We start from the raw sequence: 27,872 nt of genomic DNA, 5'->3' as shown, positions 1-27,872 counted from the left end.
GGCCACCATAACAGCCATCTTGAGAATCTTCTTGTTGCTACTCCTCCTGAATGGATGGTCATATTTACATAGGGTTTTACACCAAGACTTGTAATGATGTCTAATTAGTCCTAAATGAAAATGGTGCCCACTCTTAGATTTAATATGGCTGCCACAGATGCTAATTTGAAGAAAAAAATGTTATTGATGAAAAATATTAAACATGGTTTCAGACATGGTTTCAGTACGAAACTTTTAAAAATAAAAAATATTTTAAGCTAATTTCCTGGAAATTCCTTTCAACCAGTACAGTGCCCTTGGTTTGGTGGATTGCCATGATACTTGGCACTTTTTATTTTCATCGAGTGAGCATGCTTTTACTGACAAATCACTGTGCTCCTGCAGTTCGAGTTACTGTCCATGTGTTGCAGGTGGATTGTAGTTTAAGGCAAAATCTTGAGAATGCAAGTCCCCCAGTTTTAAATGGATTTACCTTGAAACTTGGTCAGTGTTATGGTAATTATTGAAGATGTACATATTGACAAATTACTTTGCTCCTGCAGCTTTGTTTGAGTGATAATGACTTTTGTTTTGAAGCTAAATGCATCTAGACTTGCAGTTTGTGATGATCATAGTGAAACTTGTTTCACATTATGGCCATTGTATGAAGTTGTTATATAGACAAATCACTGCAGTTGTTTTATTTAGTTATTGCCTTTGTGTCAGATGTTGTGGAATGTGTATGAATGAATTTTACAATGTGAACACAACTTGTCTCAGTTTTCAGTTGATCACTTGGAAACTTCTAGATGTTATGCCCATTGTCTGTGGATGCACTAGTAGACGAATTACTGTGCCAACCCAATTCGTCTTTGAGTTACTGCATATACTTGTTTATAGGTTGATTCAAACCATAAACAGCAAAGATCCAGATCTGTTATTGCATAATGTGCCTGCAGAACAGGGTCTATGTTTTTTTCTTCTTCTGATTAATCATAACAAACTGTACAGACCCACATCTGCCAGCACATTATGCACTGGCAGATCTGGGTCTGTGCAGTCTGCAATTGGGCTCGTCTTAAAAGGTATACAGTATTATTTTTGTCTGGCAGCTGAATACAATGTATTACAGAATCTTGTTTTTTTAATTGTAGTTAAACATGGTGCATATTATGATCATTATTTGAGGCTGTGTATGTATGTATACAGATCAATGATCCATGATTTTGTATGCTTAAGTCTATTTTAAGGACAATATTTTCAGTGTGATTAGTCTTACAGTTACTACCATATATATATATATATATACACTTATAAGTTGAATCAAACTGCAAATGACAATGATCCTGATCTGCCATAACATAATGCACCTGCAGATCAGTGTCTGTGCTGTTTGTTCTACTGGTCACTCCAAACAAACTGCACAGTTACCAGATCTGTCTGCAAATTATGCAAAAGCTCATCTGGCTATGTGCAATTTGCAGTTGTACGTATAAGCGAGTATATGCAGTAATAGATTTCACTGATAATTGTTACATATCATTGTTATCCGATAAAGATGTACATACTGACCAATCCTTGTTCTTTCTTATTTGTTGAGTTATTGTCCCTGTTGACTTGACCTTCAGGACAACTTGTCTCACTTGTTTTCAGAATGAGACTGTATTATATCTTTAATTACAGACAAGTGATGGACAATTTTGCTTTGATGGACATGTGTCCTTTATATGAAGAAAGTTTCAGATACACTTTGACTTCATGTAGATACATACATACATACATATATATATATATATATATATATATATATATATATATATATATATATATATATATATATATATATATATATATATATATATATATATATATAAAATCATATTTAATACTATCAGTTAAGTCACAAAGCTCATTAAGTGCACAATGAAATCATCTACATTTAATAGTTAACAGATTTTATTATGTACTATGCAGACTTATTTTTAGCCCAATCCAGATAACGGCTTCAAAACTAGAATTTATATTCAGATTGGGGTGCAGTTATACAGAGTGATGCATGTATGCATGTCAGTGAAATTTATGTGTGTACCTGGTTACAATAGGAAACAAATAGACAAAAAGGGTGGAAAAGTATTTGTTGACAAAAAAATCATATATAATGTATACTTTTCCACCATATCTAAAGTCATTCAAAATATGTACATGGACAGTTAATTTTTGCCTACATATCACTTATATCCAGTCATTATTTTTAGGCCCCTGCTACATAATTACAATTTTACTTTCAAACATGTCCATCCATTTCAGTGTTTTATAATATTTAGATTCTGCAATATTTCTTAGTATTATTAATCAGAAATGGTCTTCATATAAAATATAATTATGTTCACTTAATTTGAGTTCATTGATAAGGAACCAATACTAATGATAATGAAAATGATAAATAATGATAGATATACTTTGGTTGCCATGCAACCAAAAATGATGTTGCTGTTTGAAAGGTTTCAAAGACTTTTTTTTAGATAATATTGTTGGCAGAATCTTTTATCCAACTAAAAACTGAATCAATTTTCAAAGAAGTAAAATAAATAACAGTATCAGTTAAATAAATGTACATGTTATGTTTTCGTACACAGATGCAGATGATTGACCAATACTACCTGCTGCCAATGGGTCCACTATTCATGTGTGGCATTGTCAATGAGACAATAATGAATACACTATAACCAATAGGTCAAGTTATAATTTCATGCATACACCTACAGCTCTATAATTTAATTTGTAGTAAATATCTAACTTCTCGTGAAACATAATTATATTCTTTTCAGGTACTGGATATGCAAATTCCCTGTGCATTTTGATCTGGACTGTAAGTTGTCTGCTGTGATAAAACAGTTTGGTTCCCTGGTACAGAGAGAGGGAAACAGCAGTTTCAAAGAGCTGATTGATCTATCAAAAGTGTGAGTACTTGTGACATTCTTTTGCAAATAACCATTTTTGTACAGCCCATTAATGGAAAAGAAATAAATTACAATTTAATATAAGCTTGGTTTGACAGATGGTTTTTTACTTTAAGCGCTGAAGTCCCAAGCGCACAGTTGAACAAATAAATCTTTATTGACTTTCACACTTACCTTTTCTTTTTTCATTTAAACTCATCAAGGCTGAGATACTATTTTCATTTTTAGCTCTACTGATCCATGACTGACAGAGCTTATGAGATGGTCTGTTTTCTGTTGTCTGTCGATCCATTAATACAAGTTTGTTATTGCTGCTCTTCCAAACTACTTGGTGTACTGCCATGAAACTTTAGACACACAGTCCTCATTTGATCTAGTTGGACCTCCATGAAAATGGTGTTGCTTTGGCACCAAATATGGCTGCCACAGTGGCCATCTTGAAAATATTTCTCCAGATTAGATGGTCATACCAACATGGGGTTTTCACTGAAAGACTTATTATGATGTCTAGTTGGTCTTGAATGAAAATGGTGCTGATTTGATGTTCGCTGTGGCTATCACAGCAGCCATTATGAAAATCTTGTTATTGCTTATCCTCATTAGGGGCACTGAGTGGCCAAGTGGTCTAAAGCGCTCACTTTTACGGATCACTCCCATCTCACCTCTGTCTGTGTGGGTTCGAGTCTCAGGTTCGACCTCTTATGGGTTGGTGGTTCTTTCTGGGGTTTTCCCGGGTTCTTCCTCCACCATTAATACTGGATGCCATGTATAGCCTATCTTGTGCTGAAAAATGGCATTAAACCCCACAACAACAACAACTCCTTATAATATCTGGTTGGTCCTAATTGAAAATGGTGCCAATATAATGCCCAATGTAGCCATGACATTAGCCATCTTGAAATCATGTTATGGCTACTCCTGAATGGATGGTCATCTTGACATGGAGTTTTCACTGCAATGCTTCCTTTGATGATTAGTTGGTCCTGAATAAAAATGGTGCTGATGTACTGTCTAGTATGGCACCAACAACAGACAACATTAATAACATTTTGTAGCTACAATTCCTGAAGAAAAAGTAATATTGCCCTATGGTTTTCATCAGAAGACTTGTGTTGCCTAGCTGGTCCTGAAATGAAAATGGTGGCCATCTTGAAAATCTTATAGTCACATTCAGACTAAAAATAGACACCTTTCTGTAGCAAAATAAATTTTTGACTCCTCAGCTTCCAACCTTTTCACAATGTCTTAGAGAATTTTCATCTGGACTGGAGTCAAATGATCAACTAAATGTTAATCACATGATAAAATCCTTTTGTGCAATAGCGAAAGTTCCAATCCAGTTCAGTACTAGCTCCCCCACCATGATTTCAATAGCTTCCATTATTTTCCTTCTTAGGGTATCATTCTCTCTACCAAGTACTCAGATGTTATCCCAGGAAATAATATGCTTTGATTCTATGCAGTGTTTACCAACAGATCTCAGGAATTCTCTGTTGGTGTACGAGTGTTCTTTAATTCTTATTTCAAGACTTCTAGCAATGTCTCCAGTGTAGTCCTTGGCACAGTTATCACACTTAAGCTTATAGATGACTGAGCACTCCAGTGTAGTCTTTAGCACAGTTATCACACTGGAGATTATAGACGACTGAGTACTCCAGTGTAGTCTTTAGCACAGTTATCACACTGGAGATTATAGACGACTGAGTACTCCAGTGTAGTCTTTAGCACAGTTATCACACTGGATCATATAGATGACTGAGTACTTACTATTTGAAAGAATGTGGTCCTTGGGATGTACCGAGAATGAAGGGATGATCTTAGATGGTCATGTGACTCCAGTCCAAGCATCATTCCTCAGATAAAAACCTTGTGAACAGGTTGAAAGCTTAGGAGTCAAACACCTATTTTGCTACAGAATGATATCTATTTTAGTTTTATAAACTGCAAAAATGGCTGTTGCTGTTAACAATATCCATTCTAGAATTATAGTCATATCAACTTGGGTATTTTACTAAATGACTTTTACGATGACAAGTTGGTCCTAAATGAAAATGATGCTTCTCAGACATTAAATATGGCTGACATGGTGGCAGTGTTGAAACTTTGGTATCACTACTTCTCCTAAACGAATAGTCTTATCAGCTTGGGTTTTCAATGAAAAATTTCTTACGATGTTAGTCAAAACGAATAGTCTTATCAGCTTGGGTTTTCAATGAAAAATTTCTTACGATGTTAGTCAAAACGAATAGTCTTATCAGCTTGGGTTTTCAATGAAAAATTTCTTACGATGTTAGTCAAAAATGAAATTGGTGCCAATTTGACTTCCTATATGATTGTCACAATGGTCATCTTGAATCTTGTTACATCTTCTAATGGATGGATGATCATATTGATATTGTGCTTTCACCATTATGATGTTTAGTTGGTTTTAAATGTAAATGGTGCCAATCTGATATCCAATATGGTCACTAAAGGAACCAACTTGAAAATCATTATCATTACTCCTCCTAAATAGACAGTCATATCAACACAGGGTTTCCACCAGAAGACTTCTTAAGATGTCTTTTTAGTTACAGTGGAAATGGTGCCACTTTCACCTCCATTATGTTCTCAGTAGCAGCTAATTTGAAAATCTTGTTATTGCTAAATAATATTAGAGATCGTTTAACAGTTAAAAGGAATAAATCATCTTATCTTAAATTCCTGGAAATTTCTTTTGGCTAGTTGAGCATCAGTCCCTTTGAGGAACTTGTGTCACTTATGACAATGGAGATGATGAAAGACAAAGTTTCCTGTTACTTCCAAGCTGTGCATTGCATTGCCTTGTGCTTAGAATTTTAGATGATTTTTGGCCATGTTACTTAGCCTGTGCATGAGCAAATAGCCTAAATTTAGACTACTTTTGTTGTTTATTTTTTGGCTAATGGACCCCCAATTTTTGCTTGTGGGCCTCCTTTTCCCGAAATCCTGAACTTATGTAACCTGGATTTACAGCATGACCAAGAGCTATAATTTACAACAATGATAAATGAGTATCAGAAAACCATAGTTATAAAAAAAAGACTAAAATGCAAGCATAATCTTTTCTGCCACTTTATAAAAGATATTGAAATGAAACATCTTTGGATCCTTCTTTTTACTTGTTTGGTGCCACCTAACAATGAGATGTGATTACAGCAGTGGAGTTCCATCTTACACATTGTCATCTACACAGATGATTATTGGCCTGTTTGCAACAGTGCCTGACAACAGCATAGTATAAAAGCTTGTAAAACATAAGTTTTTAGCAGGCCTCAAAGCTGGGCTGAGATAGCCTAACAACCCATTTCTCCCTCATGTTCCCAATGGCCCTTAACCATCTGTCAGTCATTTTGATGTCGTCCTTGTACCAGCTCCCACCCCTCCTCAGGCTAATCACACCCACACCCACCCCAAGGCAAAATTCCGTCCCATATCAAACTTGTGCTCTTGGCTCACCAATCGATCCTGTGAACATCATCAAGCTGACACACCAGTGGCTGAGGAAAAACCCACAATTCAGTATTAATGCTTTAGATGGAACCAGCTTTTTTTTGCCAAAGAAAATCAGGTCTAAAAAATTATCGATTTTTATGTATATTTTAATGTGTGTAGAATGTCTGCATTACTTGGCTTCATGATACAGCTGATCTTTGTTCGTTTCTCTAATTCCATCAGCTTGTTTCTATCATCAGCTGTGATGATGTCAAAGACCCTGGAACATGGGTGTTACATGATGATGCAAAATTTAAGGCTTTCAGTCATAATGAGTTCGTGAAATTGAGACCATGGATGTATGTTGAACCTAGCAATCAGATTTGAAATTTGACTCCTGTATGGATAGGATAACTAAAGAAATCTTGATCACCAGGTGTTTCAATATATTTAACTGGCAGATATTTTTTTGTGGGCCTAGGTGTGTCTTACCACTGGCAGATATTTTCATGTGGACATAATTGTGTCTTACCACTAGCAGATATTTGTATGTGGGCCAAGGTGTGTCTTACCATTGGTAGATATTTTTATGTGGGCCTAGGTGTGTCTTACCATCAGTAGATATTTTTATTTGGGCCTAGGTCTGCCTTACCATTGGTAGATATTTTTTGTGGGCCTAGTGTATCTTACCATTGGTAGATACTTTTATGTGGGCCTAGGCGTGCCTTACCATTGGTAGATATTTTTATATCGGCCTAGGTGTGCCTTACCATTGGTGGATATTTTTGTGTGGGCCTAGGTGTGTCTTACCATTGGTAGTTTTTTTTTATGTGGGTAGGCCTAGGTGTGCCTTACCATTGTTAGATATTTTTGTGTAGGCCTAGGTGTGTCTTACCATTGGTAGATATTTTTGTGTGGGCCTAGGTGTGTCTTACCACTGGTAGATATTTTTGTGTGGGCCTATCCAAGAATTAAATAAATGTATATTTTAATAAATTTGTGGCCAAATATTGTGGCACCAAAGTACAACAAAAGTCTGACCATTGATCATATGTACATGTAATGATATCTTGTATTTTGAGTCATAAGGCTTCTGTACAATTTACATGCTGTATTTTGACACATAAAGACTTCAATACAATTTACATGTCGTATTTTGAGACATAAGGGCTCCTATACATTTTACGTATTGTATTTTGACACATAAGAGCTTCTATACAATTTACATGTTGTATTTTGACACATAAGGGATCTGTACATTTTACATGTATTTTGACAAAAGGATTCTATACAATTTACATGTTGTATTTGACACATAAGAGCTTCTACACATTTTACATGTTGTATTTTGACATGTAAGAGCTTCTATACATTTTACATGTATTTTTGACACAGTAGAGCTTCTATACATTTTACATATTGTATTTTGACACAATAGAGCTTCTATACATTTTACATATTGTATTTTTGACATATAAGAGCTTTACATTTTACATGTATTTTGACACATAAGAGCTTCTATACATTGTACATGTTGTATTTTGACACATAAGGGCTTCTGTACATTTTACATGAGTTTTATATTGTCAGATTAATGTAACTCATGTACATGGAAAATAAGAAACTTAAAAGGTGAGGTTGAAGGTATGTAGGTCAGATCAAGATTTTTGAGTTCTAATTTCTGATTTATTTTTTCACCATATTATAGGCACAAAAACTGTAGGAAACTAAATGATCTGATATGAGTGAGTAATTCCAGCAGGTATAGGCAAGAAATGCAATATCATCAGCACCTAACACTGGTGGTAAGAAGTAAAAATAATGATACAACATGTTCTCTAGTATACAGGGTACTGGCAAGTCAAGTATATTTCTTGAACTAACAGTTTAAGAAAGAAAAAATGCTGAAAAGTTTTCATTAATGCCCCTCCACAGATTTAACATTAGTCTGCCCATTTTTCAATCTGGTTAAGTTTTATATTTAGGCCACTATGAAGGGAATGCATATTCCATAAACACTTTTCCAGAACTGTTTTAAAGTTGGTACAAAAAGTCACAATGATGAGCTCACAGTGATGAACAGTTCTATGATTTCACTCATTCAATTTCAGTTTCATTTACTAATTAAGTTTCTTTTTAAGCCCTACTAAACTCGTCTTTTCTAGCCCAGGATCATCAATTCACTTCAGTCCACATTGACTCTCAACATATGTAGCTAGTCAATACAGTATTGTTAGCAAGGTCCTTCTTTTGGCTGAAAGAGTTACTTCCCTTAGCAAAAAACAAATCTGTCGACTAATGAGAGATTTTGTTATGTGGCTTCTTACCTATTCACTATCCACATTACTATACTTAAAAGAAAACTTGTGTATAAAAATTTCAAATCCAAGAAATGAACATTCAGCATATGTTGTCCACAGAAGCAGTTATGATTTATTTCTACCATCTTCCTAGATGAATGTAATGTCAATCTACTGGTCATTAGATAAGTTTCTTTAAGCTGCATTGTCATTTAATGGATCACTGGATGGTGTTTGGCTAGGTACATATGAAAAACATAAATGTACTAAATTGGAACCTTTAGTTACCTATGTTGACAATCTAACAAATTAAACCACCTAACCACCTACTTAGAATTCCATCCAGGGTAAATAAAATTGAGCCCACTCTCAGTTTCATGTCTGTTTTTTCAACCATAATAATGTATCCTAGTATGGTAAATCACCTCTCCAGTCTCCAACTTGTAGGTAGTGAACACAACATAAAATTTGTTTCTAGCCAATATATTTCTATTTGAGCAGACCTTCCTATGACTGGATGCGAAGTATATCTGTGCGTAACCCATCAATGCGACACAACAGAAAGGTGTCCCTTGTGTTTAATCACCTTGAGCCCGATGAGCTGGCAGATCACCTTACTTACCTGGAATTTAAAGCTTTCAGAAGAATCAATGTGAGTACCAGCATCCAGAACTACTTCATTTATTATCTCAATGCTTTTTGCGTGAGGGACTTAGTAATACCCGACATATGTTCCTTCTTGTCAGTCTTTCTGTCCATCTTTGGTCCATCCATCTCTCTGCCCTCAACTGCTTCTAAACCACTGAGTGGAAATTCAAATTTAGTACACGTATTGCACATGTGTTGTGGCCATCTACAAGATGAGAATGATTTTAGGCCATATGTGGTCAGAGATCAAATATGCAATTACAGTGTCATTTTGATCAAAGTAATATGCATTGTGACCCCGCTATAATATGGTGGTTAGGAGCCATAGAATCCAACCATGTTATAGACTGAACCATGTTATAAGCAACCAGGTCAGTCAGCTGAAGAAAATGATGCAATTCCCACCAAAAATTGCCAGCAATGGGTGGGTGGGTAGATAATAAATGCGGGTGGTAAAATATGTGTTTCATTGGCACAGTTACCATCTTAAATCAATGCATATTAAATGGGAAATACACCTGTAGTGAAAACAGAGAAGGCATATATAATATTTTACTTTATTTAGAGAACCATGGATTGGTACATATATGTGTATACTGTTTTTATATACATCTTATGTATAGCATGAATAGAGTACAGACCCCATGTACACACCCGTGAATCTCATCATAGACATTGAATCCACAATACAAATACTTCCATAAAAAAACGCACACACACACATTTAAATTATTCAGTAATTTTGTAACAGGTCATATAGGTCTGAATTCAGTGGATAAACATAGCACAATCACATACCGAATGATGAAGCACATTTACTTTTCATTACGTCCCAAGTCGGGTAAAGTTAGTTTGCATTTTAAGCCACTGTTGGTAGCGTTCATAAGCACGAACTTTTTCCCTGCAAAAAGGAAACTTTCATGGCAAAGTAAACGTGTTCCAGTCATGTTGGAAAATAAAAAAATCCATCAGATTCCACTGCTTTTATTTAAGTTTGGTACTGACTTCTTTGTTTTTATTGAAGATTGTAGTTGGCTTTCTTTGGTGAAAGGTGCATGGGTTATTGAAGTCACCACTAAAGGCCACGTTTGGAGAACCAAACAAATGCCAGTTTCTTATTGTGTCGGCAACATCAATAAATTGTATTGCATGATTGAGACTGATTTTTTCTTCCATTTGCTTAGTACGTTTTCATAACAGTCAGTGCTTCAAAGGTAATGTTTTCTTTAAAATTTCAGCAAACTATTTTATCTGAATACATTTTTAAAAAAGGAATTGGCCATCGTTTGGTCAATTGTAGTTACAGTTCCTCCGTGTTTATTATATAGACCAGCAAGTAAGATAGGTATTTTTTGTGGTTTTTCTTTTACATTTGTGGTAGTGGAGTGATGCTGCCTTCCACTCATGCATCAGAAATTTAGCAAAGGGTCAACAGACGATAGAGATGCAGGTGTTCTGGTCTAATGACAAGGATTAGTACAGAAAATATGGCTGTTTGAAGGATTTAATTCTGAGTTGAAAGAAGAGGAATTTTACTTACCATCTATACACAAATGTCAGTCTCCTAGCGAGCGGCCGAAAATTTGACAAAAGATAGATTATGAGATATTGTCCAGTCCAATTGATCTCCACTACCAGAAATGTCAACAACGAAAAAAGTGGATATCTCACAACATATAGTACTCATGCTCTATATCAACATAAGCAGATTATGATATAACAATGCGCTCTTAAGATTTGTCAATATGGACAAAGAAATTGTTTATGTAACAATAGATAAATTTCAGTGCATTTTTTTTCAGGTTTGCAGCTTCCTCTCATGGGGCTTCTGAATTTCTACTCCAAACCAGTGGTTTTATATATAAGTTTAAACAGCCAACAATGTCACCAATAAAAAAGTCACCAGATGGTATATTTTGCCACCAATAAGGAAAATAAAATCGCAGTTTGCGACATTGGCAAAGCCCTATGCGATCCTAGAATAAAGTTTTTACACTTTATTTTTCATACTTTTATGAAGAAAAAACTATTTTTTCGTGTATGAGAAAAATACAAATATATTTCAGGAGCCACACCACAATCATCTTGTATTATTCATGTGCGATCTCTTCCCCAAAATGATAATAAACATTTTACGAGGTTTTTTTTGTACTTTTAAGAAAGAATTTTTTTTTCATGTCTGAGAAAAATACATGTATATATCTGAATTCATGTTATAACGGAGCGTGCTATAGTGGGGTCACACTGTATTGGTGGGGAGTTCTGGAACCAACATAATATAAAGTATGGGGATATGCCATGGTTATCAATGGAAGTACCACTCTACCCTGTAATAATGCAGTAGTCAGGTTCCATGATGACTGACCGCATTATGTACCAAAATGAATTATACTGAGAACCGTGATATGTGCAGACCCACAATATTTGAAGACCCGTGATATACTGAGAAAGTAATAATATAACAAACGGCTGTATGTAATAGTGTTTTAAAAGAAATAAAAAAGAGACATGAAACTAAGTTTCACCTTGTTCTCTTTTAGCCCAAATTGTTATACACTGGTATGACTTTGGTCATGGGGTCCACAGTGGTACAGCATTATATTCAGTCATGTTTTAATGAAACACATTATAAGGAGGCGAGCTGTACCTTTAATATTGCCTCTGTTGTAATCATATGCACAAAGGGATTATTCTAGACTCCTGTGCGTGAATAGAAATATTGATATTCTCCATCTATGCATCTTTCAGTCTTTAAATAAGTCTGTATGTTACTACATCTTTGTAACTGTTTTGTGAAAAAAATTTATACTTGGTAATTATGATATCCATATGGTTACCATGTGTGGGAGTGGTATTAATCTTTGCTTCTCCCCCCTCAACCACTCCTTGAGGTCCTTTAGGTGAGGTAAGATTGCAGAATTGAAATGGTTAATTGCAGTAGCATTTTCAAAGACTTTTGTTGCCAAACTTTGTATACATAGTTGTAGTAGGAAGACATTGAATGGATTTCAGGTTCTAACCACTGGGCCATGACCTAGGAGTTTCATTTTCTAACCGCAGGACCATGACCTAGGGGTTTCAGATTCCAATAACTGATGGGCCATTGTCTAGTGGCTTCAGGCTCCAGCTAGGGGGGTTTCAGGTTCTGGGCTGTGATATAGGGGTTTCATTTTCTAACCACCAAACTGTGGCCTAGGGATTTCAGATTCTAACTACTGAGCGATTGTCTAGGGCTTTCAGGTTCTAGCCACTGGGCTATGGTCCATGGATTTCAGGTTCTAATGACTGGTCCGTGGTCTAGAGGATTTCAAATTCTAACAACTGGGCCATGAATAATGGGTTTTAAGTTCTAACCACTGGGTTATGGTTTAGGAATTTCATGTTCAAACCACTGAGCCATGGTCGAGGGGTTTCAGTTTCAAATCACTGGTGCATGGTAGGGGTCTGTGTAATATGTATAAAAATAATAATGATGCTAAAGTGTAATGACTTACAGTAATATTGGATTTTTTTAAAATAATAATAATAATAGCTTTGTTTAAAGTGTGTGACACAGTTGCATGGAACTAATCTTTGTAACACTGTACACACAATAAAGAACTCCCAGTTCTTTTTATTGAAAAAAATAAAATATCAATACACAACATCATTGATAGGTTCAAAAGATGTCACATATATGTTGATAGATACATCAAAATATTGTCTTGAACATGCTTTTCAAAAAGTTTCTACTGAGTTGATTAATTGGTTCTGTAGGTATTGACATAACCTTTGTTGCTTGACTTATTAAAGGGGGGTAACTTTTCAATTAGTTTGGACAACATTGAAAAGTAGATTTGAGTATGTAGTTATTTACATCTTTGCTGCCTGACTTATGAATGGGGCTAACTTTTCATAATATAGCTCATTTTGTATATTTAGTTTCAGCACATGTGAAAAATGTGTTAAAAACATGAAAGGAAAGAAGTTTATTGTGCAACTATTGCCTTTACTTTGTGGTTATTTGACATATCTTATGGAGGACAATTCATCATTTAACTGCAAAACAAAGTCAATAATTGTTTTATTTACTAAGAAAATTAATTTTATTCTAAATGGAACAATTGCATTTTGAACTAAAAGCAATCATAGTTTTTCATATTAAACAAAATAGAAAAGCACAAATGGTAATGGGTGCATCACAAAATGCCGTTCTCACAACAATTTGCTAGACTGGGCCTTCAGCCGTTCTCACAACAATTTGCTAGACTGGGCCTTGTTTGGAGAAGATGCATTTAACATATTTTTCTTCTTCAGTTCACAGATTTCAAAAACTATGCAATGACAGCCTCCTTGAAAGATAATCCCAAACTGGAGCGTTCCATAGCCCTGTTTAATGGCTTGTCACAGTGGATACAGTGTATGGTGCTAAGTAAAACAACACCCCAGCAGCGAGCAGATGTCATCGTGAAATTTGTAAATGTGGCCAAGGTAGGACATAAATTTGTGATCATGATGTGCTTTCACTTCACTAGATTCCATCACTATTACCCACCTTAAATAAAAATTTTAATTGCAACAACAACTTACCAATCGCTATTAGCACTGTGTTCAGTATCAGCTATCAAGGGCTATAGATCTGCCATTTCCATCACACTTATATTCACTCAGGGCTCAACAGTCACTTTGGATTTCTGCCTTGCTGATCTAATTTATTAGAGAAACCTGTGTCCCACTCTATTGTTACATTCATTTATGTTCGGTAGTGCCATTACCTATAGAGATTCCAAGTCTTGCTCAGAACTGTGCTGGAGATAATCAAGATAAGTTTTTATGCCCATTTATGGCACTGCATTTCTACCTAAATGCGTTGAAAGTTAAAAGGAATTTTAGGAAACAGCTTTTCCTTCTTCTTAAGGGCTTCATTGATAATTCGGCCTCAACTCTGTCATGGTTGATTGTCACCACAATCAAAAGAGCTTACCAGTCCATTGCCAGCAGAGACCATATTTTATGAAACTAAAAGCCCATGAGGTTTGTGCCATCACTGTCGCATGGGTCTAACTAATTCTTCCTTGGTGGATGTGATGCAAACAGTATTTACTTATAGCTATCACCAAATGCCCTCCTCCCACCCTGCTCTAAAGTCCTGGCATAATTGTCATCTATGAAAAAGATGCGGGAAGTCACCAGTTCAAACCCCGGTTGAGTCATACTAAAGACTTACACAACTTTTATTAACAGCTGCCTCACTTGGCGCTCAGCATTAAGAGCTTAGTTTTTGGACTGGTTGTCCTGATGCCAGGATAATGTAACTGGGTGGGACATCATGCGATATGTCTGCAGCATAGACATCACTATAATAAACTGCCATATTGCAGACATCATAACAGTATGACTGAAAAATTGTTAAAGCTGTGTTCAAAAATCCAAATCACACATACACTCTTTACAAAAGCCTTCATGTGATTCATTAGTAAAAACCATGGCAAAGAGAAAATTGAAATTTGGCAGACATGTGTACATGACTTGATTATATTTTCATGCCACTAAAGCAAGTTTTCAGATTTTTATTTTTAAAGTGTTTTGATGTCTTTTTGTTCTGCATACACATGCATGTTATAGCCACTTTTTCTTTTGCTGTCGAGTAAAGAAATTGTGGGTTTAAAATTACAACAGTAAACTGTGAAATAATTTTTGGGAATTCGAAACAATTTTTTGCAGTTATTTTGGATAAGATTGGTGTACTATTATTAGTTTCAAAGTTCACACTCTAAAATCAAACTTAAAGATGTTCAGTTTCAATAGTTTGGAGCTTCATACATTGTTTTATGTTTTCTTATCTTCAGAAATTACGACTTCAACAGAATTTCAACACTTTGATGGCAGTGGTAGGTGGGTTGACGCATAGTGCCCTAGCTAGGCTGGCCAAAACTACCACCTGTATACCTGGAGAAACACAGAAGGTAATATACAGCCAAAGCTTATCTTTAAGCTGTATGTTTTGTTAAATAAAAAGTAAGACAGAGTCAGCTGGTCTTTCTGTATGTACAGTCTAGTCTCATTTTATCTGACTTCATTGACCACTGTTGAAATATGCTACATTCATTTCTAATTGGTGGTTGTTATTTGTTCAGATTCAAGGAGAACAATAACCATCAATCAGAACTGTATGTAGCTTGTTCACTGTGCGACACACCAGAGGTTGGGCATCAAAACTCAATCTTTGTAGCAAAGACACTGCCTCCTTCATGTTGATCTCATTTCAGTGACTGGTTGTGTTGACAGGATAACAAATGAGCACAGAATCATAAAGGGGGAAAATTTACAAATGCACAAGTTAGTCACCTTGTGTTAATTTGTGGAACTGGATGGGTGTTGTTTCATATCTGCTGTGTAAGGGATTTGGTTCATCATTTCACTGTCACAGTCAGACATTTTGAGACAAGATTTTCCTTGCATGTTGGAAATTGCACTGTTTCTTCTGTTTTTTTAAGATAATACCATCATGACTTGCACATTTAAGTAATTACTTCAAAAAACTAATAAGAGGTTTTTTAAAGCTTTCATGCAATGCAGAACAAAGTGTGTGGTGACCAGGATGAGTCCAGCATCCAATCAAATGGAGGGTCATGAAATGGCCAAAAAGAATTAGAATCTTCAATAGCTGGCTGGCAATCTTTTTGGAATTATTTTTTATATCTTGTGGTGGATAGGAACGGCTGATGAACAAGTGATAAGTCATGGTTTGTCTGTAATCTGCATTCTGGAAATATGACCCACATGTTGGCTTGTATGAAACAGCACCACCCTTCCAATGGCAATCCATCTAAACATGACAAGACTGTCATGATCATATGTGTATTGATAATATATCATAGGCGTTATATTTTGCTACTTATCAATAAGCAGCACAGGTGTATCATGGGACAGGATTGTTAGTCTGAAAATATGAATGTGAATACTTTGCATTGGATAAATCAGAATTGGTGGGGGTGGGGGCAGAATGATATAGGTGAAAATCTTAACCTAATGACAAGTATGTAAAAAAAATCTTGTGTTATTAGCTACGTGGTTTATTAGTTATTCTGTGTCAGTAAAAAAAACTTAATACATGAGGCACTTGCGCCAAGCTGGATAAGTTTTCTGTTCAGTATAATACCACATTGGGTCACCTACAAACTAAACAACAGATTTACCCGATGATGACTATAAAAATTGCTTTGCCTGTTATTTCCTATTATTTTAATGTGAAGTACAGCCCAGAAACATGGAGCAAATTCAAAATCATATCATACGTGATGTCTTGCCACACTGACCTGGTATTTTTCATACTAACCTGGTATGTTGTAATCATGTGACTTAGTTTAAAGGCAAGAAACTAGTGTGAAGTGAGATAAAAACTTCTACTACACCTGCTAATATAGCAGGGATGTAGCATGTATAATAGTCACTTCTTGTGACAGACCTTGATAGACATTTCTATATACAACAAACACTCACTTGGAACTGAAAAATAAATACAAATAAATATCGTCATTTCTTTGTAACAAACAATTTTTATGAAGACATGATTGAATCAAAGAGTCAAGGCCTGTGGTATATTTGACAGATGCAGTCTATTAAAAGTACCTCTTGATAAATACCATATTTAAGACTGAAGTACTTGAAGTGGTAGACTATGCTTGCACACCTGTCAGTTCTAATGATTTGACTGCAAGTCTTAATGAAATGACCTTTAAATGACTGAGTCACAGAATAATAGCAAAAAATACACAAGTTTGATTATTGGGTGAAATCCTGATATTGGCTTTCCTGGGTTTCATCCATCTCCAGGTTTCATTTTAGATTCAGTGGAGTTGATTTAGGAACTAGACTAACTTTAAAGAGATACAAAACCTCAAATGCTTTATAATAATAATAATAATAATAATAATAATAATAATAATAATAATAGTAATAAAAATAATAATAAAATAATAATAATAATAATAATAAAAATAATGATAATAATAAAAATAATAATAATAATAATAATAAAAATAATAATAATAATAAAAATAATAATAATAATAAAAATAATAATAAAAATAATAATAATAATAATAATAATAATATTAATAATAATAATAATAAAAATAATAATAATAATAATAATAATAATAAAAATAATAATAATAATAATAATAATAATAATGACTTTATTTAAAGAGGGTAACACAGTTAGCTAAGAACTAATCTACTTTGAGGCCCTTATACAAAGGAATTTATTTATTTTAGCTGCATCTCTGAAGCCACTGGATATATTGGGTTTGGAAGAAGGAAACAGAGTGGGCATTTCTAATCTCAACTGGAATACTATTCCAGAGCAGAGTTCCAGAGTGTTGGAAACTTGTTTTAAATAATTCCTTATTTGGTTTGGGAATTTTATACTGTTTGGTAGTCATGGATTGCAGGTGGGGAGTATTACCAGGTAGCCTATACTGGAATAGTGATTGTAAATATTCAGGAGCACTATTATTGGATATCCTGTACATTAATTTGGCTTTTATCAAATTGATTTTGTCTTTAATAGGTAATACTTTTAACTTACCAGCTAAATTTTCCTTGCTTTCTCTTTGGATTGATATTAGCCCAAATACTCTTTTTTGAAAATATGCCAGCTTTGGTATGTTTTGATCATTTGAATTACCCCATACTGTATTACAGTAGTCTAAATAGGGTTGTATGTAACTCTGTGTGTGTGTGTGTGTCCCAAATAAATGTATTGATACCAATAATGTTCATTTGTATCTACTTTGCTTCCTTTTCAGTTAGTTTTTGTGTGTAAAATGTGTATCATTTTAAGGGTGGCTGTCGTCATCAGGGACAGCAGTTTTTGTATTGTTGTTTTCATCAATACATGCATACAGTTATACTTCCCTTACAAAATGTAAATGTATATATCTTTTAATTAAGGAAATGTATTATCCACATAGTATAAATATAATCAGCCAGTCTTGCTCTTTTCAACACCATAACTCTAATGAATATAATGCATTCTTTTGTGTTTTAAACTGTCATTCAAAATTATGATTTGTTTGTAAAACATACGTTGAAATAAAAATAAATTTTCTCTCCATTTTTCTTGACTTTGTTACCGATTAACACATCAGAATCAGAAAAGGTTAATAAAATCACTAATGCAAAATACCAAAAAAAACAAAAAACAAGCATTAATACGTTGTTTTTAAACTTATGGAATATATATGCAACATTTCTAGATTCTAAATGCATAATATCACATCAGCTAATCAGAGCGTAATTTTATGTGCTAAACAAAATATAAGAAATAGTAACTTTCCTACATACATCCCTCTCTATTTATATGTTAAAACATAATCACATATAAGAATACTTCATCTACATTATTTAATTGGGGAGTGGAGGGGACTGGCAGTTCCCTTCTAACTTTCATCTAAAAATATTCAGGGTAAATCTATCGGTGATGAAACACAAGGAATTTGTGTATTATACTGTTCTAGAAGATTCATCAAAATTGATTATACATTTTATACAGTCTGCAGGCTTTAGCACCACTGTAAATAAATATTGGAATGCACATCTATATTCAGAAGAACAAAAATAAATGCCTGGTTCATGGTTTTCAGTAAGAACAATAATAAGAATACTAACACGGAAAAGAAGACTGAACACCATTACGTCGGTTGGCCTTGTCCAAATGGATTTTTTTTAGAAACTGATATTACTGCTTTTAACATTTCACAGAGGTAAAAAGTACAAACGCCATTGGGATTGTCTGTGTCTGAGCATCTGACATTGTTGCTATTTGAGAGTCTGTCTGAATTGCTATTTCACATGAGGCTACTTGTTTATTAATCCTTCCCTGTGCTGACTTAATAGCATGTAATTGTAGTTTTAATTCTTCAGTTTGGGCCTCCAAGTTCCTAATTGTTTTTTGATGTACACACATGGAGAAATCTGTATGGAAAGATATTGAAAGCCTTACTTAGAAGGCCTTGTTAGGATTCGCAGGTGTATACCTGGCAGCATATACTAGAACTTGACATTGTTGGTGGTATTGAATGTCTAATCTGGTCAGGCCAATGATTGGGTTGTCCAAATGGAAGATTGCATATATTAACTTCATATATATAAATCAGTGTGACGTTCATCATACTTGGCAAAATATGCATAATGAGAATTCTACAAACTTTAGAACATCAAGCTGGAGAGTGACATCCATCATGTAGAACAAATAGGAGAGCTGAGGTAGTATTGTGATGATCATGTATTGGATACACATTCTGAGGACTCATGCCTACCTCCTAAAGCTTTAAACTCAACTGGAATGTCAGCTGACACTGGAGTACATTCTTGTTGAGTGTGTTGATTTCCATCCTGTGCGTCAGAAATATTTTCACATGATCTACTTGGAGGAATTGTTTGAGGATGTACCACCCAAGACATTAAACCCCATACAACCACAACATATATACATACCCCCAACTTTACAAGGCATTTACCAAAATTGGAATAACCAGTATTTATTGTCAACAAGAAACACACAGTTTGCTTATGTATTTATTATATGCATGCTAACAAATAATGTATATTAGTATAAAATGTTATTGTGTATCATTAAATAGATTGACCAATCAGATTGTGTGTCATTAAATAGATTGACCAATCAGAAAATATTATTATAGCTAGCAGCTAGCTAGTCATAATAATATTCTGTGATTTGTCAACCTATTCCACTGATCAGTGAAATGTAGGAAAATGGCTAGAATTATTTTATTGTGCAAAACTTTACAGACCACACTGACTATAGGCGTGAGAAGTGAAATATTGATCTGAACATTGATACACTGCTTTGATTAAACTGTAGCATAACATGGAAAATTGGGGTCAGTGTAGACTCCTGTAGTTGCCATAAGTCGAGTTTATCTGAAGTGACATAACATTGCAAGTACAGCTCCTCACTATGAACAGCCCCTTTGACCAACTGCCACCTGCAGTAATCCCCAAATAGAAAGGCTGACCCTCTTATATGGCTACTTTCCAGTTGCAGAAGGGGTAGCCTTTTAATAGGAGGGACTACTGTAACATGTTTCTCTAAGTGCCAGTTGAAGTTGTCTCCTTTATTAGTGAAGTATTTGAGTCCAAATCTTCTGACAAGAGTCTATGATGTACCTGACTTGTATTTGCATGCTAGAGTGCTTGTTATAGCACTACTTTTAAGGGTCAGAAGTTAGACAAGGGAATCACGGCCAGGAGGTGAAATCATTTGTTAGGACTTGTGCAAAAAGCCATTATTGCAGGATTTGAACTCTGATCATAAATAATACAGTAGAATCTGTCATGAAAGACCACCCCTTCCGCCCAAAAAGTCATGGTCTCTCAAAACATGTCATAACGCTGTACCACTGTACATCAATAAATCTGTGCACTGAGAACATTGTCTCTCAAGACAGGCATCCTCTCACAGTAGTAGTCTTTCAAAGCAGCTTTTACTTTAATAATGATGTGATAACAACAGCATGTACTGTGATAAAATATTTTGATAAGTTAATTCTATTAAACAAACTTCAGTTTGAAATAGTTACAGTTATCAAGTCATTAAAACTGAAGCAACATTGGGGAGCTAAACCTAATTGGTACTCTATCAAAATGGTATTGGTCCTGTCATTGTAAATCATCAGTATTAGATCTGTATTGATTTATATGGAGATTAGTTTCGAAACGGACACATTTTCTGTGATTTCAGTATTAAATTGTAAAGAAGAAATCACTGTGGCCTGAATTCATTACTTGTATGTCCTAAATATTAGTATGAATTATGACGAAAGTATACCAGTTTATATACCACTGGATAAAGTAATTAATAGATAAAATTATTATTGTCTTCTGTTTTTTTAACCCTTTCAGACTCTGATGGAATACACTGAGTTATTGTCCTCCAACAATAATTTTAGTAATTACAGAAAAGTCTTTCATCAGTGTGTGGGGTTCAAAATACCAATTTTGTAAGTATACTCAAATTGATAATTGTTTCATCTTTTCTTTTCATTTATGTAGATATTTTATATAATAATAATTATCATTGTGATTTATAAATCAGTTTAATTAACATTTTTGCCTTGCTTTTTTCAGAGAAAAATTTAAGACAGTGATGCTGATGTGTGCTTATAAAGGGCAAGACATACATAGCATTCTGCAGAACCCTTTGTGGTTATGATATCCACAAATCTTATTATTCTGTCAATGCAAATCAACTTCTGCTGTAACAGGCACTCAGTCATAGAGTATAGGAAAGCTCGGGGATTTGAAGCTCGTGCGAGCTCGAGCTCGATAATTTTTTCGAGCTTTCGAGCTTGAGTAGTACAAAAAATAATTTTCTTTATAATTTATTTAAACATCATTCTTGTTAATATAATAGTATTTCAAAAAGACAAGAGCATGCAGAGATTTATCCGATAACTTTGATCGCAATTTTATACAGAAATTAGTAGCAACTGAAAATGCTCTTTCTGAATCAATTGAAGTCGGTTTGATTGTACTGATGGCATCTGATAGTCTCCTCAAATTTTCAGTCAGTTCACCATTACTTTTTGACAAGGAAAATTCTTGGCGTAATTTCTTAAATCGATCTGCTTGAAGAGATCCCTGAGTGCAAAAAGCTTCCAATCGAAATCTTCTAAGTTCATCTTCAAGTGAGAGCTCGTTGTGGTTAATTGTTATTTTCTCATCATGTGCTTCTTCATTTGCAGTATTTGCCGATGGAAATAGCCACTTCATCAAATTTGTCGCTAATTCAATAGAAGTTTTGGATGGAACATTATCCAAATGGTGCAGAGAAATCATAAGATCCATAAGTTGTTGATTAACTCTACCGTCGATGTAATGATCAATATTTTCTAAAAGAGTGCAACTGATCTCTGTTCCTTGTGCAGACAGTTTTTCCCTCATGAAGCTAATAGCAACATAAGCGGTTCTCAGAGAAGCTTTTTTTTCGCTCATAGCATTAAGAGTAACCTCAACTGGTTTCAACGCCAAAACTATGGATTTCAATAATTCTATGTTCAAATTAGTTAAGAGATGCTCGGATCCGATTTCACTCAGCACTTCATTGGTGACATCGTATAATTTAATAAAGATTTCTAGCATTTTTAGCATGGAATTCCATCTAGTTTTGCAGTCGAGGGACAGTTGTTGTTCTTTGTTAAATTTTTCTGAGCTTTTAGCTTTAAACGCATCTGATCGTATGGCTGAGCCTTTTAAAAATTTAACGATTTCTCTCACAGTGTTTATATTTTCCTTCCATGATTTGCTTTGTATCTCAACTTCTTCAGCACTCAATTTATCGTTGCTTTCATTGAAATCATCAGTCTGTCCAGTTTCTTCACATGAAAAACTGAAATTCCTTGACCTGGGCAATTTTCTCTGTAAAAAGTTTTTGTAACACCCAAATGCAATCCATGATCAAGGCAGGCTTGATACAGGGCGGGCGATTTTTCTCCAAACTTGATCATGACACTTGCTCCATCACCGGTAGGGGCAACAGTATCCTGTTTGAATGAGACACCAAACGAATTAAGATGTTCCTCAACGAGCTCGTTCATTCTTTCAGCATTACAACTTCCGTAAATTCTGACAAGACCAAGATTGATACATTTTGACGAGACTGTGTGAAGGTTGATGTTGAGAAATTGATGTTTTCCGTTACTTGTCCATTCGTCCAATGATATTGAAAATCTCTTTGATTCTGAGAGTTCTTTCTTAATGTCCTGTATGACTTCTTGCTTCACTTTTTCTTCAAAATCGCGAATAAGGGCCATCACCGATCTTTCATCAGCAGGTAGCTTCATTCCTCTTAATGACAGCAATTGACGAATAAATTCTGAATGAGTGATTTTCCGAATCAAGAATCCATTGACTGCAGCGAGTTTCTAGACTATTTCTTCCAGTGAAGTTTTGACAACAAAGTTATCCATTGTTCTCATTTTCTTCAGCTCTATTTCAGACTCATCCTTGTTGACGTCAATATGATGAATGCTAAGCAGATGTCAACGCATTGTTGAAGTGTTTCCTTGTGGACATGAAATTGTCTGCTTACATTCATTGCAAGCAGCGAAATTATCGTTTTCATGCTTGTTAAAATAAGTCCAAACAGCTGATTTCTTATTTTTTGACATCGCTACTGCTTTAGAAATAAAATATAAGTAAAAATTAACAAACAAAGAGCAGATACAATGTGAAAAATCGCTGATAACACGTTTATGTTGTTTGAACTATTCAAAAATCAGTTTAAAAGAAATCCCTCGGGCGTCAGTTGTGCGCCTACTGCCCCTCCGGCACCACTCATCGTCAGGCCAAACGCTTGAGAAGTTCACTGGTTCTCTCACTTGCAGAAGTTGAAAAACCCCTTCTCCCCGTCAGCCGCAATCATAATAGTCGGAATTATTATCTTAGGAGCCCCCAGCGATGACCGTTGCAAGGCAACGACCGCCCACTGGTCGACCAACACATGGGGAAGCGTAGGCCGTGTGAATCTGTAAAGCCGCTCATTCCCACAGTCAATTAATTATCGCACTGGTTTATCCGGTCCGATAATATCAAAAAGCAGAGAATTTTCTAGGCGTAAGCTCGAAGCTCATCGAGCTTCGACCTCGAGCTTCAAGCCCCCAAAAATGCTCCAAAATTATCGAGCCTCGAGCTCGAGCCTAGGCTCATCCCAAACTCTACTCAGTCAGCTGCTGAGTGTGTGATACCAGTGTGACATTCATTATAAAAACCGCATCAGTAACACCATTTTACAATGATGTACTGCATTATTAAGTTTCAAATCAAGCTGTTTCACTGATGTTCATTGGTGAATCATTGTTGTTACAACTAGTGCCTATTGACAGGAAGGCATATTTTGGCCATATTTTTCAATAGCTAATTTAGGTCTTCTGTTTTGTAAAAAACAATATATCTAAATATTACTCTATTCTGACTGTTGGTCAGTCAACAGTTTTGTATGAACTGTATTTTTTTAAATTCATTTCTGTTCTAAACTAAATAACACTTTATATTTTTTGACTTATTTCTACCTATTTACTGTCCTTATTTGATGATAGTGGTAAGCATGAAAAAATTTAAAAGAAAAGCATGTGACTTCCTGTTTTTAATCTCAGAATATTTGCATTTTGAAATGAGTTATGAAAAATGCAAGTTAAGATTGATGGTTCCAAAACAGTGCATTCATGAGATGTATGCTTTGCATGACTACAATATTAATCGATCTTTTTAAAAAAATCACAAGCTATATCCAATATATTTTACTCACAAGTAACACATTTTATTATGATTTCTCCTAATTTGATTATGATAGAATTTGAAGTGAAAACAGTCCCAAAATTTTATTAAAAAAACTAAGAACAGCTTTAGGAATATTAAATTAGGGTTCTTTTTGTGACTTTCCCAATAAACTTCCATTTCTGTGTTATATTTATGTTGCTTTGCCATCTATTTTTGATGCAGATCTTATGTAAAACAGTGTCATTGGAAGAATTAGGTGTATGTGAAGGGCATCAAAAGAGATAATGTAACACGTGAACTTCCTGACAATGTAGTGCCTATTTTTAAGCATGAATAGAAGACATGATGTAACAGGAAGTTTCTGACAAGTTGAAGACTGGTTTTAAGCATAAATAGAAGACATGATGTAACAGGAAGTTTCTGACAAGTTGAAGACTGGTTTTAAGCATGAATAGAAGACATGATGTAACAGGAAGTTTCTGACAAGTTGAAGACTGGTTTTAAGCATGAATAGAAGACAAAATAAACATGAAGTTTCTGACAAGTTGAAGACTGGTTTTAAGCATGAATAGAAGACATGATGTAACATGAAGTTTCTGACAAGTTGAAGACTGGTTTTAAGCATGAATAGAAGACATGATGTAACAGGAAGTTTCTGACAAGTTGAAGACTGGTTTTAAGCATGAATAGAAGACATGATGTAACATGAAGTTTCTGACAAGTTGAAGACTGGTTTTAAGCATGAATAGAAGACAAAATAAACATGAAGTTTCTGACAAGTTGAAGACTGGTTTTAAGCATGAATAGAAGACATGATGTAACATGAAGTTTCTGACAAGTTGAAGACTGGTTTTAAGCATGAATAGAAGACATGATGTAACAGGAAGTTTCTGACAAGTTGAAGACTGGTTTTAAGCATGAATAGAAGACAAAATAAACATGAAGTTTCTGACAAGTTGAAGACTGGTTTTAAGCATGAATAGAAGACATGACGTAACAGGAAGTTTCTGACAAGTTGAAGACTGGTTTTAAGCATGAATAGAAGACATGACGTAACAGGAAGTTTCTGACAAGTTGAAGACTGGTTTTAAGCATGAATAGAAGACATGATGTAACATGAAGTTTCTGACAAGTTGAAGACTAGTTTTAAGCATGAATAGAAGACATGATGTAACAGGAAGTTTCTGACAAGTTGAAGACTGGTTTTAAGCATGAATAGAAGACATGATGTAACATGAAGTTTCTGACAAGTTGAAGACTAGTTTTAAGCATGAATAGAAGACATGATGTAACAGGAAGTTTCTGACAAATTGTACACTGGTTGGAGAAGAATTGCAGTTCTCAATAATTGTTACACTCATTTTTTGAGAGAGAGAGAGATAGATAGGGTTATTTTTTCTTTCAGGGGTGTTCATTTGAAGGATCTGATACTGTTACACACTGCTCTACCTGATAAAGTGGAGGGGAATCTCATCAACTTTCGCAAAATGGCTCAACTTTTCCTTATTCTTCGTGAATTGACCAAACTACAGGCACATGACTCAATTCCAGGTCTTTTTGCCAACATGGATCTCATCAACACCCTCAGGGTGAGCTACTTTATTCAGTGTTCTCTTATCTATTTATTTTAAAACTTAATTTTGCACAAAGGGAAGAGTATACGATTTTAGGACCTCTGTACATGCATCAATCAGTTACCTATTTTGTTTTATTCCACCCACCTTTACCAAACTTTGTGTATGGCTTGCACTTGTGGTAAGGAAGAGATCTATTGATTTTGGTGTCAAAAAGCCCCAAGTCAAAGTCCCAGTGACTGCAAGGAAAAAATGGTTTCTGCACAATAACAGTAGTCCTACATCACAGACTTCTACCAAACTTTGTGGATGAGTGTGTGTGATTTGGATTTTTAACATAGCTTTAACAATTTTTCAGCCGTATATATTGCTATGATGTCTGTTGTGTAGTAGTTTATAGTGATGTCTAGCACTGGGGCATAATGCCACAGATGTGTAGCATGATGTCCCACCTAGTCACATTATCCTGACACCAGGCCTACCAGTCCTAACATTAACCTCTTAATGCTGAGCACCAAGTGAGGCAGCTGTTAGTGCCATTATTAAAGATCTTTGGTATGACTTGGCCAGGATTCAAATCTGTGACCTCATACATCCAATGTGGATGTTTTAATCACTTAGACCACTGGAGTGGTCCTTTGTGGATGAAGCATAGAATGAGTGAATTGATTTTGGGGGTCAGAAGGTCCAAGGTCAAGGTCATTGTGATTGAAGTAGAAATATGTTTTCCACACAATAGCATTATTTCTACATCAGAGAGTGGGACCACACTTTGTGGATGGCTTTTACTTGGGCCAAGGAAGAAGCCTATAAAGTTCAGAGTCAAAAGGGCAAAGGGCACTGACTTAAAAATATGGTGTCTGTGCAGTAGCATTAGTTTGTACATAACAGACATAGATGAAACGTTTGTAGATTGCTTGCACATGGAGGAAGGTAGAGTACAAGCCAGAAACCTATTTTTGGGGGACTCTAAGGTCAGGGTCACTTGCTGAAATATGAAAAATTATTTCTGCGCAAAACCTTAAGTTCTGAACCATATTTCTTCACCAAAGTTTGTGAATGTTTTACTTTTTAGGTAAGATGAAAGCCTGTTGATTGTGGTATGGTATGTACGGTCTAAGGTCAAGGTTACTTTGACTGAAAAAAGTATTATCATATATTAGCTTTGGGTCTTTACAGTATACCTTGGCATAAATATTGGAGGGCAAAGATCTTCATCAATGTGACTCAAATAAAACTGCATTTTCCACAGTAACTTTAGCTCCAGAGAAAGCTTCTTGATCAAACTTTGTGGATGGTTTGCACATTGGGTATGAAAAAAAACAACTTTAGACACTTTATTCTAGAAGTCCTAGGTCATGGTCATGGTGAGTATAATAAGAAAATACTTGTCTCTACTTATTAAGCTAGTTCAAGACTGCATATCTTAACTGAAGGTGAAAGTCATTGAGACCCATTGGTCAGTAATCTCCAGAGTCAAACATGGCCTACATAAATGAGTGTTAAACATGGGGCAAATGTACAAAGTACTGTTAATGCTATTATTCATGTTAAATGCTATTATTCATGTTAAATGCTAGTATTCATATTAAATGCTAGTATTCATGTTAAATGCTATTATTCATGTTAAATGCTATTATTCATGTTAAATGCTAGTATTCATATTAAATGTT

The 27,872-nt window shown here is 34.9% G+C and overlaps 1 protein-coding gene across 6 annotated transcripts in view; it reads left to right on the top strand.

The window, feature by feature from the left end:
• LOC149804287 (ras guanyl-releasing protein 3-like) overlaps positions 1-27,872 on the top strand; it is a 269,841-nt gene that overhangs the window by 196,741 nt on the left and 45,228 nt on the right. For all 6 annotated transcript variants that reach the window (XM_089938462.1, XM_089938456.1, XM_089938466.1 and 3 more), the window contains 6 exons: positions 2,808-2,939; positions 9,194-9,344; positions 13,637-13,810; positions 15,169-15,285; positions 21,251-21,348; positions 26,031-26,214. In XM_089938462.1, coding sequence (XP_089794588.1) covers positions 2,808-2,939; positions 9,194-9,344; positions 13,637-13,810; positions 15,169-15,285; positions 21,251-21,348; positions 26,031-26,214 — 856 coding nt within the window. The remainder of the gene's footprint in view (positions 1-2,807; positions 2,940-9,193; positions 9,345-13,636; positions 13,811-15,168; positions 15,286-21,250; positions 21,349-26,030; positions 26,215-27,872) is intronic.

The sequence above is a fragment of the Sinohyriopsis cumingii genome, chromosome 2 (assembly GCF_028554795.1).
Source record: "Sinohyriopsis cumingii isolate HCF-2022 chromosome 2, ASM2855479v2, whole genome shotgun sequence".
In the NCBI taxonomy this organism is placed as follows: Eukaryota; Metazoa; Mollusca; class Bivalvia; order Unionida; family Unionidae; genus Sinohyriopsis; species Sinohyriopsis cumingii.
The sequence above is the reverse complement of the archived record's forward strand: the minus strand, read 5'-3'. Positions and strand labels throughout refer to the sequence as shown.